The sequence below is a fragment of the Neolamprologus multifasciatus genome, chromosome 17, assembly GCF_963576455.1.
Source record: "Neolamprologus multifasciatus chromosome 17, fNeoMul1.2, whole genome shotgun sequence".
Taxonomy (NCBI): domain Eukaryota; kingdom Metazoa; phylum Chordata; class Actinopteri; order Cichliformes; family Cichlidae; genus Neolamprologus; species Neolamprologus multifasciatus.
Window position 1 is genome coordinate 16,401,884 of NC_140455.1, and position 20,910 is coordinate 16,422,793.

Consider the following 20,910-nt stretch of genomic DNA (forward strand, 5'->3'; position numbering starts at 1 on the left):
TTGTATTAATAGGGTGGTCTGTTTGATTATGCATGCACCTAATAATTATAAAAAACCTATTATAATTAAGTTACAGAAACCTTAAGCGAAAATAGAATATACTTTCTCACCATAACACCTTGAACCCACAATCCATCAGCTGACTCCTGGTGAAATGCAGAATAGTAGTCGTCTCTCAATGTGCAGCAAAAAAAACAAACAAAAACAAAAGGACAGCAGGTGAGGGCAGGAGGGGTAGGGACGTAAGCTAGCATAATGCCGCTGATGACATTAGCTAAAGCTGTTCAATGTCTAAAATTTCACTAACACCACGGTTCAGTAAATACACAATGTAACTGAAGAGTCAGTTGGCAAATCTATTCACACAGAAAACCAAATTATGTTATGAGTGCCTCGTAATTAGGTTTAATGTGATATTACGGCTCTTGTGCCAAAGACAAATTCAAATGAAAAACCGCCAATTCTTTGACAACAGATAAAACAGCAAATAAGCTAACGGCTCTTTTTTTAGCATGTTACAAGGCGACACTCTAGACCAGGGGTGTCAAACTCAAATACACAGTGGGCCAAAATTCAAAACTGGAACAAGGTCGCGGGCTAACGTTAATATTTATTGAAAAAAAAATCTTCCTCCAGATATAAGAATGAATCTCTTCTTATGGACTCAAACAAGTTTTACTGAAAAACTGAATATGGAACAAGCAAAGCTTAATGCTAAACAATATATATATATTAGCTGTATAATACCAGTAGGCCAGCTCTAATAATAATTTGGTATGGCTTCGCGGCCAAATGTAATTAGGCTGCGGGCCAAATTTGGCCCGCGGGCCAGAGTTTGACACCTATGCTTTAGACGTTTAACTACATTTGGCTGAAATATGGTAAATATTAATTCAAAAAATCAAGACATACCAAAAAAACATAGAGTTGGCTGCTCGACTTGACTGAGATGGATGCCTTTTTTTAAACCACAATCCAAAGCCCGCGAGATGAAATCACGCGTGGTTTCACGAGATTTAACGTTGCTATCTTATTGACTTACTTCGCCTGAACATGATATGAACAATTTACTACACCCTTTCTGCATATCATGTAGTTTTTACACTATATAGTAGTGATGTGACGTTCTGTATCGAGGCTTCGAAGCTTGTGTCGAGTAATTGAGGGGGCGTTTCCGCGATGCGCGTATCGAGGCTTGCTTCATTTATGGGAGGAGTTGAAAATGATGACGTCAGAAGCCTCGCTGCCCGGCTGTACCACGTGACTGGTTCAGGAAGTGGTCGAAAAACTTTGCCGCGAGATATGACAGCGATATAAACCCCTCAGACTTCATTCAAAAATGTGGGTGTTTGATGGAGAGTTGTGGTTAGTGAGAGTTTGGAGACAGTTTGGAGAGAGTTAGAGACAGTTTGGAGAGAGTTAGAGACAGTTTGGAGAGAGTTAGGAGGTTTATGAGAGTGAGGAGAGAAAGTCAGGAGAGAATGGAGCCAGCTAAGAAGAGGAGGATGTCCTCCCCTGTGTGGGAACATTTTGATTTTATTCCTCCCAACAAGGTATGTAAATTTCTACAGAAGATGTATTTTCATAATAATGATGGTGCAATACAATTTATGTTAAGCTGTCTTTACTTTTGTACAAGGTGAAGTGTTTACTATGTGCCAGGGAGCTGGGATATAACAACAACACCTCATCCATGCTTAGGCACTACAGAGCTTTGCATGAGAATAAGGGGAACACCGATTGTGGAGCAAGACCAGGTGAGCCATCAAATGTCATGATAATATAGCATGCAGTAATGTTACTAAATGATATAACAATATTATACAACTGTAATAAGTTACGTGTGTGATATTTATATTTGTGCTTTGTTTTTATTGTCTTTCCTTAGGAGAACAATCTCAAATAGATGAAGACCTGGTTAGCACGGTGATTGAGGACTCCCAGCCATTTAGCATTGTGGAGGACAAAGGATTTAAAAGATTTGTTAAATCGTTAAATCCTAGCTATGTTCTCCCCATTAAAAGGTCATAAAAGCAGTGAAAATGTAGTTTTTACAGAATAAAATGTGAACAAGCAGGACTGAGGCCTCAGTCTGTAGCTGTCCATACCTCAACATTACAAAAGCACAACCACTGTCCACACCCCAACCACACCTCACCTCACAGTAAATGATCATTTCCATTTTAAGCATTTCCAAATAATCATTTTCCATACTGCCAGTATAAATATACACAGTATACTGCCATCACTACAATATACATGTTTTACACACTCCTTTTGTTGTTGACATTTACAGGCTGTGTGCAAAAGGCCACACTCTTCAAATTCATGCCAACTAATATTTTTACGTCCAGTAGGTGTCCTACTAGAGCAAATGAAGCTTCAAGAAGCTTTGCGCTGGGGTGAACCAATTGGATGAAAAGCTTCAGTGCTTCATGAAGCTTCATCTGCCCATCACTACTATATAGTTACATTTAACTTTAAAACATGAGGCAATTGTGTTAAATACATGCAAAATGCTTACATAAATCCAAGAGATGGCCAGTCCCTTTTTTTTCGGTGCAGCTGGCCAGGGAGCTACTCATTTGTAGTGATCCTCGGAGAGTGATTTTTCGCTGATTTTTTATTGCACTGTACAGCATTGAATTCTGCAGCCTGATTGACAAATCTCTGTGTCGTGTCTCCTGCGCTTGCCAAATGTATCATGTTTGGTTTTGATAACCATCACGTCCAATAGAAAAAAAACAGCACAAAAACACCCATAACTATGACCCTCATTCGGAAATAGACACCTGCACCGCGAGGGAAAAAGGCGCACGAAAGTGGCAGGCAGATGAAGACAAAACGCGGCATAATAATACTTTTACGTTTTGCAATCTACAAAGGTTTTGTACTTTGAGAATCAAATGTGAGAACTGTGACTAATGTTCATGTGTGTGGGGGGAAAATAGTGTATAAAGTGCGTGGCGAGGGGCTAGTTATTCTGAGAACCCCTGCAATAAATGAGGGACCACTGTATATACTTTCTCTATGACTATTGTTCTCAACTTGTTAACATTTAATATTGTCTTGATTAGGGATGGGTATCGTTTAGGTTTTATCCGATACCGGTGCTAAACCGGTACTTTTGAAACGGTGTCGGTGCTTAAACGGTGCTCAAACCGGTGCTTGAAGAATGGAGAACACAAAATTGGTCCAAAAACCTCTCATGTTTAGCTGGTTTTTTTTGTAAAAAGATAACAATGTTAGCCTTTTCTGCAGCTATAGGGCATATATGGTATCACTCTTGGCTGGAAGCAGTGCTTAAACAATGGAAAAAACACAAACTTTTGTCCCAAAAACCTCTCATGTTTAGCTGTTTTCCACTTTTTCTTTGGTCATTTTAGCCTTTTTGGCCAGGGTGAAGGGAATATCTGCCACCAAACAAGAAGACAGCCGCATGTAGCTATGATGATGTTTGCTAGTTCACCTTACATGCATTAATGTAATAACATGGTTAGCCTACTCAATGTAAATTACACACGAACAACATTAAGCTACTCACGCAGAGAAGAACGGCTGCTGCTGCCATCATCATCATTTCTGCTACACTGGCAGGGCTAGGGGCCAGGACTCTCCTCTTCGGGTTTTTGGGGGATGTTGCAAACTCCGGGTCCGATAACAGGAACCACACCGCAGTAGATGCGCTCGGTGTGAGGTCTCGCAGCAAGCTATCAAATACGGCGCATTTTTCGGCTTTTAAAAAAAACGCTATGCGTCGCCAGATGTTTCATCGGATTTGAGGTGTTACTTCCTTTGACAGCATCACAGTATCAGCCTAAAGCACTTGTTGCAGGCTGCTGAGTTTGCATCTTTTGCTGTGAAGTACAGCCAGACTTTGACCGCTTAGCCTTGGGCATTTTTAATCTGTAGCTCTGCTCTAAAAGAACGTACGTACCTGGACCCGCCTACTATCCTCGGAAACGTAAAATGATTGGCTAGAATTCAAAGTGTATCACATCTCAGGAAAAAAAAAGCACCGAAATAAAGCACCGAAATGTGCGCAGCTTTTCGGTCTGGTTACTACCGTTTATGTCAGAACCGGTGCCATCATGGCACCGGATACCGGTACCCATCCCTAGTCTTGATAGAGCCAACTGATTCTGCAGCAGAGCATCCCCTAATGCTTCTCCAGGCTCCCCAGTCCCTGAGCTCCTGCTGCTGCACCCACAGGTATGTAATTGTAGCATCAGATGTAGCAAGCACTGATAGCTTTTTACTCGGTGGGATTCCCTTGTGATCACCTTTACTAAATATCTCAAACCAATCTGATTATATCCTGGGTTTTTTTTCCCAATGTTGAAATTAAAATCTAGTAGCAGCCTTCTCATTTCTTTGTGTTTTGTGCTGTGTTTTACAGGCCCACAGAGGAGGACAGCTCCGAGGCAGATGAGGGACGGGTCCCAGGACGGTCCATCGGCGGTGGAGCTGGCCATCCTGGAGTCCCTGAAGAGGCCACGCCAGTCTCCAATGGAGCATTTCCTCCTCAGCCTTGTTCCTGCTCTGGAGAGCAGCTGGGTCCTTTTTATTCCTGTCTCTCTGTAAATACTTTTATTTTATATATTTATGTTTAATGTTTTTCTGTTTGAGAATTTTAATATTATTTCAAATAAATTTTTATAATGACTAATGTCTCAGTTCTACTACACAGCAAATGTTGGCACACGACTTGACACATGTAGAATTTATTTCATATTATACTAATGACAAAATATACTAATACAGTGGGATGCAAAAGTTTGGGCAACCTTGTTAATAGCCATTATTTTCCTGTATAAATCGTTGGTTGTTACAATAAAAAATGTCAGCTAAATATATCATACAGGAGACACGCACAGTGATACTTGAGAAGTGAAAAGAAGTTTACTGGATTTACAAAAAGTGTGCAATAATTGTTTAAACAAAATCAAGCAGGTGCATAAATTTGGGCACCACAAAAAAAAAAGAAATGGAATAAATATTTAGTGTATATCGATGTGTGTGTCTCCTATATGATATATGGGGTGCCTTTGTCTGGACGTGCTTCCCATCCAGAGCTCCACAGCAGAGAGGGAAGTTCCAGCGCTCCTGGAATCCCTCTGTGATGGACCGCCAATCTCCAGGTGAAGGCACAGCCATGAAGTTGTCCACTAGACAGTCCCAGATGGCTGTCGCTACCTGGGGGGTGATCTGGCACACCGTGGGCACACTGACTCTGAAACTGAACGCGATGGTCCTGAAGGTGTCCCCGGTGACAAGGAACCTGGACAAAATTGTTCAAAATTAGTATTATGTGTACTGCGGTTACAAAATACATTATTCTAATTCCAAAATACTTTTGTGATGTTAGATTTAAATTACAAAACATAAATCTTACATAAAACATTTTGTAATTATAAGGACAATTACATAATATATATTAGATATAATATAAAACAGTCAGTGTTTTGTTTTAACATATCATAATTTGATTGGTAACAACTTTTACCACTACAGTGTGCCAATCACTCATAATTCCTAAACATGTCAATCAGGTAGGAATGAAGTAAGACATTAATAGAAATAAAGAGTTGTATGTTGACATGTAGCCCTTTCCTTGCTTAAATCATTAATATTTTTGAAAACTTAATCTGTGATAAGACATAGCTTATCAAGATAGAATATGCTGGATAGAGCCATATAACTAAAGATGAACCAAACTGTTCAGTTTTATCTAACTCTCAGTTTTAGGAAAGGCTGGTGACCCCTGTTATAGAGTCTGACAGCTGCGGGGATTATATACAAATATTCAACTATCCCAGAATTAAACCAGGTCTAAATAAAAAAAGGAGTGAGTATCACTACAAAGATTAACCCACAGTGGTCCTCGTACCAGTTTGATATCAGCAAACACCGAGAGCATACATTGATATGACACCACAGCCGTGCTATCAATGCAAACACTGATAACAGCATAAATTGAATTATATCGGGACTTGATGAGACCTTTCGAGTATCACTAGAAATATTATAAACAGTCGTCTCGATACCACAGTTTGCTATCAGTAAACACACGCATTCATTGATAGCATAGCACATCCATGTTAGCAGTGTATAAATGATAGTCTAGCATATATTAGCACAGGTATCAATAAAGAACTACCGTATTAAAGCACTTTTACTAACCTCAGGCAGATGGACAGGCGCTCTGCAGGTGGGATTGAGCGCCTGTAGTTGGTGTCTAGGCAGAGCGGTTAGTGCTACGTTTGTGCAGATTTGTGCAGGTAAAATGAGCGTTTGTGCTGCTACGGTTTTTGAGATATTAAACATTATTTTATAGGTCATTCAAAGGTCACCATCCCCCCAGACTGCTCCAAAACAGGCCAAAATGGTCTACTTTTTTAGTGCTACGTTTGTGCTGATTTGTGCAGGTAAAATGAGCGTTTGTGCTGCTACGGTTTCTGAGATATTAAAAGTTATATTTTTTGCCGATGACGTCACCATCCCCCCAGACTGCTCCAAAACGGGCCAAAATGGTCTACTTTTTTAGTGCTACGTTTGTGCTGATTTGTGCAGGTAAAATGAGCGTTTGTGCTGCTACGGTTTCCGAGATATTAAACTTTATTTTATAGGTCATTCAAAGGTCACCATCCCTCCAGACTGCTCCAAAACAGGCCAAAATGGTGTACTTTTTTAGTGCTACGTTTGTGCTAATTTGTGCAGGTAAAATTAGCGTTTGTGCTGCTACGGTTTTTGAGATATTAAACATTATTTTATAGGTCATTCAAAGGTCACCATCCCCCCAGACTGCTCCAAAACAGGCCAAGATGGTCTACTTTTTTTGTGCTACGTTTGTGCTGATTTGTGCAGGTGAAATTAGCGTTTGTGCTGCTACAGTATCTGAGATATAATGATTTTAATTATTACGGCCTACACTGTATAACACCAGTGTCTGTGGCAGTGAGTTTCAGCAGCTGTGGAGTTTTGCACTTTTATAGAAGGCTGTCCACTTTTTCTAGGCTTGCTGCATATTAACTTTTATTAGTTTACACTTTAGTAACACAATTTATTCAGTGGAAAGGTCAATATTTCTTTTGTTATCAGTGCAGAAACGTACACAAGGTAGGCTAAAGTTTTTCTGTGGCAAAACTGAGTTTCATGTGAAGTGATTCACGTATACCTAAATTATTATTATTTTTTACATACCCAGTTGGCCTCTATGATTTTGTTTTGAATTATATATGTTCATTATTATTAATGTAGCTGTCTCAGAAAAAATGAAGTGTTTGCTTTGATAGGTTGTTACCTACGTGTAGAAAACTGAATATTCCACAGCACCTAGGCGAGGGATCTTCAACCTGCGGCTCTAAAGCAACATGTGCAGTGTTGCCAACTCCTCAGTAAGGAAAATCGCTTTTGGCTGTCCTAAAAGTCGCTAGAAGTCGCTAACTGACGTCATCCCCTAATTTGCATAATTGGTCATGCTAATGTAATTGTAACCTACGTTGTTGGAAAGAGAAATAACATCGTGGAAGAGACATAAAGTGAGTAAAAAACGTCCTAAATGCATTTAGAGTTCATTTAGAACTACAAATTAAATTTCTTTTAGCAATTATTGTTTTTTTTAATGTCACAATTCCAACCCTGCTCCTTAATCCGGGCTTGGACTGGCAAAAGTGACCCGGAATAGGCACTCTGGTGGAGTTACTTTGTGTGTGTGTGTGTGTTTATAAGTAGTTTTAAACCTTGAGATCCACAAAACAGCATAAGAGTAAAAGAAGAACTGACTGCGTTACAGCACCCGCTGCTTGTTGAGAGTAAAATCGATATGCGCTTTCACGTCTTTTTTTAGTGACTTTTTTTTTTAGAAAAAAAGTCGCTAGGGGGTCTGAAAACTCGCTAAATATAGCGACAAAGTCGCTAAGTTGGCAACACTGAACATGTGGCTCTCCGGCCCCTCCACTGTGGCCCTTATAAGACCAAGTAAGTCATTTTTTTTTATTATAAAGACAACAAGAAATGGTTCTGTTAACAGTTTGTTTTTTTTATGAAATATCTGCATTGACTATTCACTGAATGTACAAGGCTTTTAAAAGTGATTTAATGTTTCTTAGCTTCAAATCTGTTTACTGTACTTTTCAAGTTGGTTGCCCATCTTTCCTAATTTTCAGTTATTATGGAAAGGACTCACGTAGCTGGCTTCATTTTAACAAATACTTTTTTGCGTTATAAAGCTTTGATGATTCATTTTCTTATCAAATCTAAAAATAAACATTTTTATTTACATTTCCATAGCTTAAACGATACGACAACTCATTTTCTAGATATTTATAGGCTCTTTCTTTTTTTAGGCTTTAGACAGGTTTTGTAGCAGCAGGGGAAAAGGGGCCCTTTGAACTGAAAAGGATGCTGACCCCTGACTTAAGCCACCAGGTCAACACAAAGCAAATACAGAAAAATTATTGACAGAAAAATGGAACGGTTACTTTCAAGGCTACAGGTGAAGGTGACTGGGTGTGTAAAAGCAAATATGCATCAGACTGACAAAGAACAGAGTGTTAAAAGATTTAAAACTTTAACTTTATGTGCAAAACTGAACTTACTGATAACACACACTAGCCATTTGAACACATGTAACTGTAATGAACCAAATAAAACAGAAAAATGCAGGCAGCACTCATTATATTGTGTATAACACAGCATGGGGTTATATTTTTTTCTTTTCAGATGCTCCTGTCACTCCCTTTCCCAGGTCATCATAGCACTCCCACACACATGGAGCTCTCCTGCAGTATGCAGTGTAATGCCCCAAACCGTCAGTGGTCATCTTTCCATGGAAAGCAATTAATGCCCTCAAAGTGAACGACTTTCCTTGGAGAACCAGGTTGGAGGGAAATTCATTCAGTGGAAATTCTGTTTGGTTTGCAAGGTCAGTATCAATCCACACGATATCTCCAATGTTGTAGCTGTGAGTAACTGTCCCTGCACAGAGCTCATTTCCTGTGGTGCTGTCTTCTGTTTTGAATTCTGATGGACACAGAGATGGATTGGAGAGTGGCCTGAGGCAGGTAGACTCAGGTAGGCCAAGTCCTGCTTCCACAGCCGTGCCAAGATGAGCCATACCAGACTCTTTGAGGACAGAGATGGCAGGAGAAACAAATGGCACTTCCCTTGTCATCCCTTTGCTGAGGTAGCAGTGCTGTGAAGAGCAGTGTTTGGTAAAATAAACACTTGAGATGTTCCTCATTGTCTTAGCAATTACAGCGGAGATATTGCACTGAGCATCGATTTGGATCACACCAGACCTCAAGGAGACAGCTTCAAACATCACACTAAGCAGCTCTGCTCTCCTTCTGTAGGTTTGTTGGGTCACACCATCTGTGGCAATGGCTTTCACCAGCTGCAGGACTGGGTTTTCACTGTCTTTCAGAACAGCATTTTGAAATGTGGAGCTGTCACAGAAGGCACAACATAGGCACTGAAAAAATGCATCAAATGCACAGGTATTGAGCACAGAGATTGTCGATTCCACTAATCTAATAGGCTGATGGAGGTTTCCATTTTTTAATAATCCCACTTTCACTCTTTTGGCCCCAAAAGTTTCATCTGCATGGAGCCATTCGGTACATGAAGAGAGGTAGGAAGTCCTCTTCCTTTTTTTGGGTGGAACAGCTAGGCCCCTCCAGTTCTCAACTGCATCCCCATCAGCCGGAAGAATGTTTGTGGCAGCATCAGATCCCACAAACGGGTGAGCATCCATTTTTATTTTGTCTTCTGCACTGTGAGTCGTCATGGATCCAGAATTGGCATCTGTGACTTTCAGTGATCCCACTGTTGCCTCATCTTTGACCTTTTCTTTTGCAGAACAAATCCGCATATTTCCCTCGATGAAGGAAAGATGACGAGCAATGAAGCGATCGACTCGAACAGGCAAGTTTTCATGTTTGAAAAGGCCATGTTTTATGTTTTTGAATTCAGCTTCAACAGTGGCTGAACTTGCTGTGATGCTGGTGCTTTGGAAGAGAGGGACCATTATTCCTGTCCAGAGTGGCAAGTAACTTGCCAGTCTTATTATATGAGGAATAATCTCAGGGAGAAAGTGAATATTATCTCTATCCCCGTTTGCTGCAGCAAGTGACCTGCTCTCCTCACATATTTCTGTTACCCACTGTCGTAGGTCAGTCTGGATCTCATCCACTGAATCCACTCTCTCACTTTCCTCCATCTGTTCATCTGGAATGATGGAGTCTTGAGCAATTTGGGCTTTCAAGTATTTCTTGCACCTTTCTGAAGGAAGAGGGGCTCCAGAACTGTCATCACCTTCTGCCTCACTGAGGGCCACAACAGTGATATCATGTAGGAGCTGTTTTGCATGGTCCAAACATTGAGACTGAAGAAGTTTTGCTAATGACCTGACAAAGAAATCTTTAACACGATGTGTTTTCTTCTTCAGGCAGTCCCACTGGCATATCATCTTGATGCAGTGCGCAACATCAACCCTGATAAAACAAGGGGGGAGTTTGGCAGACTGGGTTCCAAGAAGGACATGAAAGCATTCATTAAGATAGGACTTCAGATCAGGATGAGGAGTGAAAGCCTTGACCAGAGCTCCCAGAATTGCCAGAGAAAAGTCACTCACAGCTTCCTTTGGCACAGGTGCACCTGCACGAATCCATTCTGTCAACCAGTTTGCGATGGCATTAACATCATGTTTCTCTGACAGCATTTGCACCACTGGGACACTGGGGCAATTGTTTTCTTTTAGAATACCTTGATAAAGGAAGATATGGCCAGATTTGCCATTTGGTCTCAGCAGTTTTTTCACAACTGAACCGGTTGCATCAAAACACACAGTTGGGGGAGATTTTTTTGACAATGTCTTATAAACATGCATCTGTGTTTGACTCCAGTAGTGACAGAAAAACCTGTCCAGTCCAATATCTCGGATGCTACCACTGTGAGGAACACTATATTTTAACAATTGCAGAGATGCAATGGGGTCCTTATCTCCTAATTCCAAGTCTTTTCTCTCTTGTTTGGCTTTTCGCAGAGTGGCCAAATTTGGAAGGTGGCTTGGCTCAGGATCTCCAACATCCATCAGATCTGCTGCCCTTGCTGACCTCCATACAGCTGGTTCCATTCTGCCCTCACACAGCTCTTTAGCGATCTGTTCACGCAGGTTTCCAGACATGAACCGCTTGGAGTGGCCAGTGTGCAGGGAGAGATCTGTATTTCTCATGAAACACTGGAGCACCATTGGACTATTAATTGCTGGCTGTCTGTCACATGACATTTCTAACTGGCCATGACACTCCTTACAGTCGCCTCTGATGTCCAGATAATTATTGTTGACAGTTGGATGGACCTTTGCTCTACGGAACACAAGTGTACATGTATTTTTGATCTTCTTCCATATAAGATCGTTGATTATATGAGTCCAAGTGCCAGGTTTCAAAATTGTGTATTCCCTTTTTTGGGTAGGAGAAAACTTGTCATTGTATTCAACCTTTTCAGGAATAAATTTAACCCAGTCCTCAAAAGGGACTTCTAGTTCAAAAGCTTGACAGTTTTCTTGTCCAGCAGAAATGCAATGTGAATCTAACTCTCCTTCACTATTACTTTCCTGATCACTGATTTCCAAAACTGACCAGATGTTGTGTCTATTTAGCTTCACAAAAGTGTACAGGGCCTTTGCTGACATCTTGTCTTCTAGCTGCTGACTGAGCTCTTTCCAGACTGATGCAGCTGGAGTGGCTATTTTGCCATTTTGGACTATGGCCTCTTTTGAATTGCAAAGAACTGCAAAAATGGAAACCTTGTCTACAGATGGCTTTCGAGGCATCTAAATAAAAAAAACAAAAACACTATGATTATGATGGAGCAAAACATGATTTCTGACCTATATATACAGCCAGGAGCAACCCCTCCCCCAAGTTCTCCACCAATCTACACTTTCATATTTTGTGGAATTATTGTTTTTAAGATGGAGCTATTGAATTTGTGAGTTTATTAAATTGAGTCTGAGTATTTAACCCATTAACATGTACTGTACAGCACTTTAGTCCAGTGTGCTACATGTTTTAAAGTGCTTTAGAAACTTTTTTCTTGGACATTTTTGAAAATGTTTAACATTGAAAAAAAATCCTTTTGATCCAGACAGTTAGCTATATCATGTATTAACTCAGTAACTAAAACCTCAGTATTTTAAATGTAAGCTTACCTTGTTCAGAAATCAGATGTAACACGCTGTTCTAAGAATCCTTCAGACACAGTAATGACAAATAATAGTTTTTTTCTGCCAGAAAATGTGTATTTGATGCAAAAGACTGCTAGCTTGTTCGTTTCTCAAAAAGTGTTCATGGGAGTGTAAAATGTTCAAATGTAGTTTTCAATAAAGTTTTTTTTAATCCACTCTAAAAAAATAAATACTCAAGCATTTGCATCGTGGTTTTATGAACAAAAAGTGATTAAAGTAAAGAAATTGAAGTAAAAAAAAAAAAATACACTCATTACAAATTTAGCTGATTAAATACAACAAGAGGGTTTTTTTTAACCGAACTTTATTGAACAAGTGAACACACAAAGTGAAAGGTCATTTGAAAAATACATTTTTCAGCAGTAACACCATAACAGAATATCTCATATCATAGCAGCACAAATGCTAATTTTACCTGCACAAATTAGCACAAACGTAGCACTAAAAAAGTAGACAATTTTGGCCCGTTTTGGAGCAGTCTGGGGGGATGGTGACCTTTGAATGACCTATAAAATAAAGTTTAATATCTCGGAAACCGTAGCAGCACAAACGCTCATTTTACCTGCACAAATCTGCACAAACGTAGCACTAAAAAAGTAGACCATTTTGGCCCGTTTTGGAGCAGTCTGGGGGGATGGTGACGTCATCGGCAAAAAATATAACTTTTAATATCTCGTAAACCGTAGCAGCACAAACGCTAATTTTACCTGCACAAATCAGCACAAACGTAGCACTAGAAAAGTAGACCATTTTGGCCCGTTTTGGAGCAGTCTGGGGGGATGGTGACCTTTGAATGACCTATAAAATAATGTTTAATATCTCAAAAACCGTAGCAGCACAAACGCTCATTTTACCTGCACAAATCTGCACAAACGTAGCACTAACCGCTCCGCCTATTTGCCTTTACGTTTCAAGTGGGTGGGGGGTCAGCTTCACTCTGCTCGCGATGCATTTTTCTTGGACACGCGTTGAGGTGCGAATGTGCACGTGTCAAATTAGGGGCGTTTGGGGCGTTTTCGCTCGTGTCTATCGCGTTTGGTGTGAACACACCGTTAGACTTGAGATATGACTGCACTATGCTGTTGCTGATGACTCCAGTTAATTCTACAAGACATGCTGTGTAAGTAAAGAAACAACAACAGTTTGGTCTGCATTTCTTGAAAGATCACATCCCCTAAACTTAGTTTAGAGCAGTGGTTCCCAAACTTTTTTTGCCAGGCCCCCCTTTGTTTTACAAGAAAAATATCCCCCCCCCCCCCTTGCACGCAAACACATCCTTTAACCACACACACCCATATTTTGCTCCATTGCGGTTTATTTCACACCTCAAACATTTAGTAAACAATTAACTAAATACAAGTAATCTGCAATAAATTACAGGTAGTAAGAAAATAAACTACTAAGTCTTTTACACTACGTCCACACCTACACGGGTATTTTTGAAAACGCAGCTGTTTCTATGTGTTTGGACCTTTCGTCCACATGTAAACGGCGTTTCGAATCACCGAAAACTGAGATTTTTTAAAACTCGTTTTTTGCATTTATGTGTGGACGAGGAATACAGAGTTGGTCACGCAACGTTAAAGGTATGTGCCTTTTTTCACGTTACGCTGTGTGCCACGTTATTGTTTACATGAGATGAATTGCAGAATGGCAGATATTCAGATTAACAGTATTTTGCCTCTATCTTCAGGTTTTACACTCTTACATACACGCACGCAGTTAATGTCCCTGTATTTACAAAGGCAGAGGCGTCACGGTGTAATTATTTTACGTGTAGTTGTGTTTGTGAACTAAAAATCAAGAATGTGGGATACTGTTTGTCCGTGATTTGAAAAACCCAGCCCGGCGCGCGCGCTCCCGACGAAGGGAAAACCAATTCTGCAGGGGAGACCTACCTCGGCACTTGTGCAGGTGAAATCAAAGGGCAGATATGTTTCACCATATTTTCTAGTCTTTGGCTTAGAATGAAGTCTGTTTGGAAACATATTCAGCGATGCTTCATCTCCTGCTTTCCATTTGTGTGGGCGCCCCGTCAAAAACCTGTCCATTATGCTAGCAGTGTCCAAGCGTTTTTTTGGGGTTTTTTGTTTTCCTTTTCATACCACGCCCCCCACCCCCCCACCCCCCTGCAATGGCTTTGACCCACACTTTGGGAAGGTCTGGTTTAGAGGGTCCACACTGTATATAATGAAGTCTGCAAGTTTTCAAACAGCAAAATTTGTTTTGTGCCCAAATCATTTTGCAGATCATTAGAATGAAAGTTATAGACCATGTTTGCATAGCCCTTTTTAAAATGATGCTTTCATGACAATATTGTATGTTGGGTGGTGGTCAGGGCTATCCAGACTGACAAGTGGGACGTTGAATGTCACCTCTCCGGTGGGAAGGGAGTCTGAGATTGTCTAAATTTGAGTCTGTTCTATACCAAATGCAGAAAAAAATGTTTTAAGAAAGCAATTAAGTTCGTGTTCCAAAAAATATGAGTGTTTGCTTGCAGGACACCAGGAGAGAAGAGTCCTCCGTCACAGATGGTGTGGTCAGTGAAGATGGTTGCCTGCAGGTTCGAGCTCATTGCATCTCATTATATAAGTAATGTAAGTACAAAACAAACTTGTGGTAGGCCTAAACTTATTTTCAGAATAATTAAATCTGAGACTTTTTTTCATTGTAAGATTATAACAGTGATGGCAATATAATTGTTTGTTGTTCAGCACAACAGTGTCGAGTATGTTGGCTGTTATACTTTGTTGCGTTCGAAAATAAAAGTTGGGCTGATTTTAACATCATTACAAAAAGTGTTGTTAATCATTTTTAATCATATTAGGGTTACCACAAATTGTTTTTTCATTTAGTTGAACTTGAAATGTTTGTCAGTAGGTAAACAACACAATTTGTATTGTACAGGGTGGGCCATCTATATGGATACACTGTAATAAAATGGGAATGGTTGGTGATATTAAAGTCCTGTTTGTGGCACATTAGTATATGTGAGGGGGCAAACTCCTCAAGATGGGTGGTGAACATGGTGGCCATTTAGAAGTCGGCCATCTTGGATACAACTTTTGTTTTATCAATAGGAAGAGGGCCATGTGACGCATCAAACTTATTGGTAATGTCACAAGAAAAACAATGGTGTACTTGGTTTCAACGTAACTTTATTCTTTCATGAGTTATGTACAAGTTTCTCTTTGTTCACAGCCATTGACATGTTGAAGAGGTTAACACGTGAGGAGCAGATCGAAATTGTGTTGATATCTGGTGAACGCAGTAACCGGGTCATTGCAGCAGATTTCAATGCAAGACACCCTACGAGACCACCCATCTCCCATGCTGCAGTTAGCAAACTGCTTGCTAAGTTTCGCGAAACTGGTTCAGTGTTGGATTTGTGGATGTGGACGCAAGAAAACTGTCACTAATGAAGAAACATCAGTGGCTGTCCTAGCTTCATTCAGCAAGAGCCCACAGCGTAGCACTCGCCGTGTCATGGAACGGATATATTGTAGCTGTTTAAGAAGTGTTACTACCACCTAGTGGTAACTAAGCAGAATATCTTTTTTGTAGAGGAAGTGGTCTACAGGAAGTGGTGTGCTCTTTAGCTGCTCCAGTGACAGCATTTGTAATCTGATGGCAATCTCTGCAATCCTGGTGTTAAAGTCCACAATATCGGCTTCATCCGTAAGTTCCCATACATTTAATGTGTATTAGTACGTTTTGACACTGTTTTGAGTTAAATCATATGGAGGCAGGTAGATGCTTATATTTTTTCAGCAGATGCTTCATCGTTGGTCGTGTGTTTTTCACTAGAGCAATGTTGTTCTCCTAGTGTAATGGAACATGTCTTCATTGTGTATTTTGTATTCCTTTTCTTTGTACAGTTTTACAAAAAAGAGAGAGAGAGAATTTATTTTCATCATTAAATCCTGCCAAACACAACAAGAGGCCTGTTTCTTTGACGATGAAGTGCTGGGAATAAAGATAGTTAAGCTAGCTGTATAGCTGAAATTACGTTGCCTGCAACAAACTTTAGTGAGGACAGCATACGCCGCATGTCACTGGAGAGTGGCGTTAGTCAAACATCCCTTCGATGGATATTAGCTACTCACAAATGGCACCCTTACAAACTCCAGCTACTGCAGCATCTCAACGAGGATGACCCAGATCGGCGCACAGAATTTGCAGAATGGGCAAAACAAAAATTGGAACAGGACCCTCAGTTCACGCAGAAGATTTTGTTCAGTGATGAGGCAAACTTTTATGTGAATGGTGAAGTTAACAAACAAAACCACCACTATTGGTCTGACACTAACCCACATTGGATGGATCCCTCCAAGACTGTTGGAACAACAAAAGTGATTGTTTGGTGTGGTATATGGTAGGGCTGTTCGATATAACAATATATATCGGATGACGATATAAAAACGTCTATCGTTTCATTTTACGCTATCGTTTGTTTCATGGTGTTGCAAAATAAACTGTTTACGGCAATATTTTTTCATCGTTTTGATGGTCACTGTAGTGGCTATATTAATTTCTTAAAGTTCTCTCTTTCTCTTATATTTAATATAACCACACTACGGACGGACAAGCGCCTGTTTTTATGCGTTTTGGTTAGCAACAATGACGGTAACACCATTGCGTGTCCGCTTGTTTATGTTCCACATAAACATACAATAAAGCTCAAGATCCTGTTGACACTTTTCAAAATAAACTGAATCACGTGAAAGAGCAGATTATTTACGGATGAGAAGTAAAAAAGAGCCGCCAGGTGCTAAAAAATAAACCTTAGACTCAAACGTTAGAACAGGCTTTTCCCCGCAGCACGCTGTGTAATAAATACTCACAAAGAAAATGGCGGCCTTTACAACTTATGTCTAAAAATGTATAGTTTCATGCATCTGTTAAAACACTCGACTCCAGCTACATGACGCGCAGCTGGAAGCACTTCCCGCAAGTCGAGCTGCCCGAGATTCACAGAATTTACAGAAAATGTTACATTTTTGGGATTTATATTGTTATTGGGATGATAGAATTCTTATATCGGGATATGAGATTTTGGTCATATCGCACAGCCCTAGTATATGGGGTACAATGATAGTGGGTCCATTCTTCATCAATGGAAACCTCAAGGCCACTGGATATTTGAAATTGCTACATGATGATGTGTTTCCCTCTTTATGCACTGAAGCTGGCACGTTCCCTGAGTTTTTCCAGCAAGATGGTGCACCACCACATTATCGGTGCCAGTTTCCTGGAAAGTGGATTGGTCATCGTGGGCCAGTTGAAAGGCCCCCAAGGTCTCCCGATCTGACCCCCTTAGACTTTTATCTTTGGGGTCATCTGAAGGCAATTGTCTACGAGATGTGCAGCACCTGAAACTACGGATACTGGATGCCTGTGCTGGCATTTCTCCTGCAGTGTTGCTATCAGTGTGTGACAAGTGGGAGAAGAGGGTTGCATTGACAATCCAACACAATGGGCAGCACATTGAACACATTCTATAAGTGGTCAGAAACTTTTAAATAACTCATGAAAGAATAAAGTTACGTTGAAACCAAGCACACCATTGTTTTTCTTGTGACATTACCAATAAGTTTGATGTGTCACATGGCCCTCTTCCTATTGAAAAAAAAAACAAGTTGTATCCAAGATGGCCGACTTCTAAATGGCCACCATGGTCACCACCCATCTTGAGGAGTTTGCCCCCTCACATTGTCATGATCCTGGGTCCTTTTGACCCAGTGTTTTGTGTTTTCTATTAGTGTGATTTTGGTTCTGTTGTTCCCCCTGTTTAGTGTTATTCTGTTCTGCCCATCTATTCCTATGTTAAGACCGCATTTCCTAGTCTGTGTCTGTAAGGAGAAAAACCTCAGGAAAGCAAAGAATCACGGGCCCAGAGTTAATTCATGTACATGGACGATTGCCTGACACGTTCCGTCGACTACAGAAAGTGTAGGCAAAGCGCGCCAGGTATTCACTCAGAGTTTATTATATACTGTCCTCTCACGTAACACTCATGGGTGGAGTACAAGTTAGGAAAAAACAACTTCTTATCTGCTGCTTGCATACGAGGCTGCACAGGATGAAGCCTTGCAAGACGAAGAGGAACAAGTTGATTAACGATCTTGTAGTGGATTAAAACAATACATGTGGGTGTTGTCTAAACTTGAGCAACTTCCTCATGTGATCACTTTGTTGCAGCTAAAGAATTTGCTGACACGCTATGTACAGGCATTACTGTGCAATTCAAATAAAGCTAAACATAAAGGTAATAAGGTAAAATCTTTTCACATTCCAGCCTGTTTTTAGCAATTTGAATTGTACGGCAAAACGCATATCATTTATCAGGACATAACTTCTTACAACATGTGTTTACAGTTAGTTCATCATAGAATGCATTTGCTGGTTTTTATGGGCAACTTAGATACTTGTATCAGAGTCTACATCATAGTCATCAGTAAGTAACTACTTGTCTTTCACATTTTTAGTTACTACATAATTAGTTGCACTTCATCTTCATTTAACAAATAGGAAAAGTCTTCATGATCTTCATCAGTTTGTGGTACATCTGCGTATGTTGTGAGTGATAAACTCATCATCTGTGAAATTACAGCCTTTATACAAGGTATAACACAAGTAAAGAAAAGCCAAATAAAATAAAATATAATAAAGTAAAATAAAACCAGGAAAACTCCAACGCCGATCAACAGTCTCTTTAGAATCTGAAGCCATGTTTAAAGAATGTACATTATCTGGTATGTAGATGCAGCACATGGTGTTGAATAAGACACACAATCCTCCTTTCTCAGCCAGGATCATGTCCAGTGCTACACGATATTGCATTACAGCAATTCGGAGAGCGTCCATTTCTTGGTTATGTCCCTCATTGACCTTGCAGGATGCATTGAGGAACAAGCCGAATCTATAGTCCAGTGTCTCACTTCCGAGAGCATGTTTTCCAGTCCCTATCCATGGGAAAGGGCGTGAAGAACTTTCTGTCCTGTGATAGGAATACTTATGACTCTTCTACTGCAGAAAAAAACCCTCTGTGGAAAGGGTGCTGGGTCCAGTTATCTTACTGCTGTTATGATCCCAGCAGTCTTCAGAGTGTCATTGTATGCACAGTACAGTGACACAGCATTAGGTGATGTTCATAGGAAACTGCTGTTATCACCACCATAGCTTCTGTTTCCTGTGCTTTTCACAGAATCATGATGTCATCCTCGGACTCCCCCTGTGCTGTCGATGGAGCTTGGCACGCTCCCCTCATCCTTCAGGTGCCCGTCTGTTGTCCAAAATCTCCTCTGTTGGCCTCTGGAAATCCCCCTTGGCACAGTTCTCATTCCAACGCAGCTTCGTGGTCCTTGCTGCGGCTCCAAAGTCTAATCTCATGATGGGCCCCAATCAGCTGGACCTTTGACCTCAACCACTGCCTGGGCTGTCAGCTATGCCTGGAATGGTTCTTGCTTCTCACCGGGCCTCTGAAGATTTCTCAGGAGATGACTGCTGCACCTGTATTTCCTTGCTAGGAGGAAAAACTTCTATTTGGAGAGCATGTCAACAATCATCAAACCACATTCTTTAGTTCAGTGAACTTCACTTATAGGCCATCAAAGCCTCATCTGAACATGGATGCACCACTTGCATAGGTTCAATACCCGTTGAATGAACTGTTAATCACACAAATCGCTGCAAAAATCATATAAAATATAGTTTAATGTTAATTCATTGTTTCATGTTAATCCTGGACCCCTCCTCTTGATGCATGGACACTCCCATGAGTCAACTCATCAAAACCAAATTCCTGTCTTAAAGAAAAAGGTTAGCTAGACCATGTCCCAGGCAACATCAGGGCATCTCCTCCTCTGGAGCAGCACCACTTCGGACCTATAATCCTGCAATAAAAGATGTTAGTGTGTTTTGCATATTAAGTTTGCTTAAAAACTGGCTCCACCAGGAGCCTGCATACACACCATCATGGCCTGAAAAACAAGATCTGGAAGTGAAATCAAAATAACCTTCACATTTTCCCCAAAACACAGTGTAGCAGCATCACCACTCATAACCTGTAAACACAGTTTCTTCACACATAAACCCAGAAATCTTGTAGTAGAAAAACATTAACTAGTTGTTCTGGTATAAATCACATGATCAAATCACAAGAAGAATTGTAATGCTGTAGAAAAGAAATATAAATGTTAGCGCTGCGCAGGTGTATACACTCTTTCTCACAGTAATCTCTATGAACAACACAAACCCATGAATAACACACCCCTGGTAGATTCACAAACACAGAAAGTGGCATTTAAAAGTTAAATCGGTATGCAACCTCAGATGTTGCTGTCATCTTTCTGCTCCTGTAAAAAGAAACACATAAATTCATCCACCCTTTTGGCCTGTCTAGGTGGAGTTTAACTTTGAGTCGTGGTCAAGTCTTGTCAGCTTTTACCAGTCAGTTAGTTTGTTTTTATTTCCATATATTCAATCATTCTTTCTTTCTTTCTTTCTTTCTTTGCTGATAGTGGAAACTATCGCCGCATTTGATTTCCACCCTCAGCAAAATGACGTCATTTCAAAAGAAAAAAGAAGAATTTTAGATCGGATTACCTCGCTGAATCCTTTTTAGGCAGGGACTCTCATTTTCTAATCGTCCCAAA

The 20,910-nt window shown here is 40.4% G+C and overlaps 1 protein-coding gene across 1 annotated transcript; it reads right to left on the reverse strand.

Moving 5' to 3' along the window:
• Positions 1-4,127: 4,127 nt before the first annotated feature.
• On the reverse strand, positions 4,128-10,471 carry LOC146499190 (uncharacterized). Its single transcript, XM_085138287.1, has 5 exons — positions 10,410-10,471; positions 10,167-10,328; positions 9,303-9,449; positions 6,184-6,252; positions 4,128-5,281 (listed from the first exon to the last, which is right to left on the reverse strand). The coding sequence occupies exons 1-5, from the start codon at positions 10,469-10,471 to the stop codon at positions 4,936-4,938; spliced, it is 786 nt and encodes a 261-aa protein (XP_084994413.1). The 3' UTR covers positions 4,128-4,935.
• Between the last annotated feature and the right edge of the window lie 10,439 nt (positions 10,472-20,910).

Coding starts and splice junctions, on each gene's coding strand:
- LOC146499190 (XM_085138287.1), bottom strand. CDS start 10,471: ATGATATGCCAGTGGGACTGCCTGAAGAAGAAAACACATCGTGTTAAA. Junction 9,450..10,166: donor ATCCAGACTGACCTACGACA/GTGGGTAACAGA, acceptor CTTCTGTGACAG/CTCCACATTTCAAAATGCTG. Junction 6,253..9,302: donor TTTGAAGCTGTCTCCTTGAG/GTCTGGTGTGAT, acceptor AACGTAGCACTA/ACCGCTCTGCCTAGACACCA.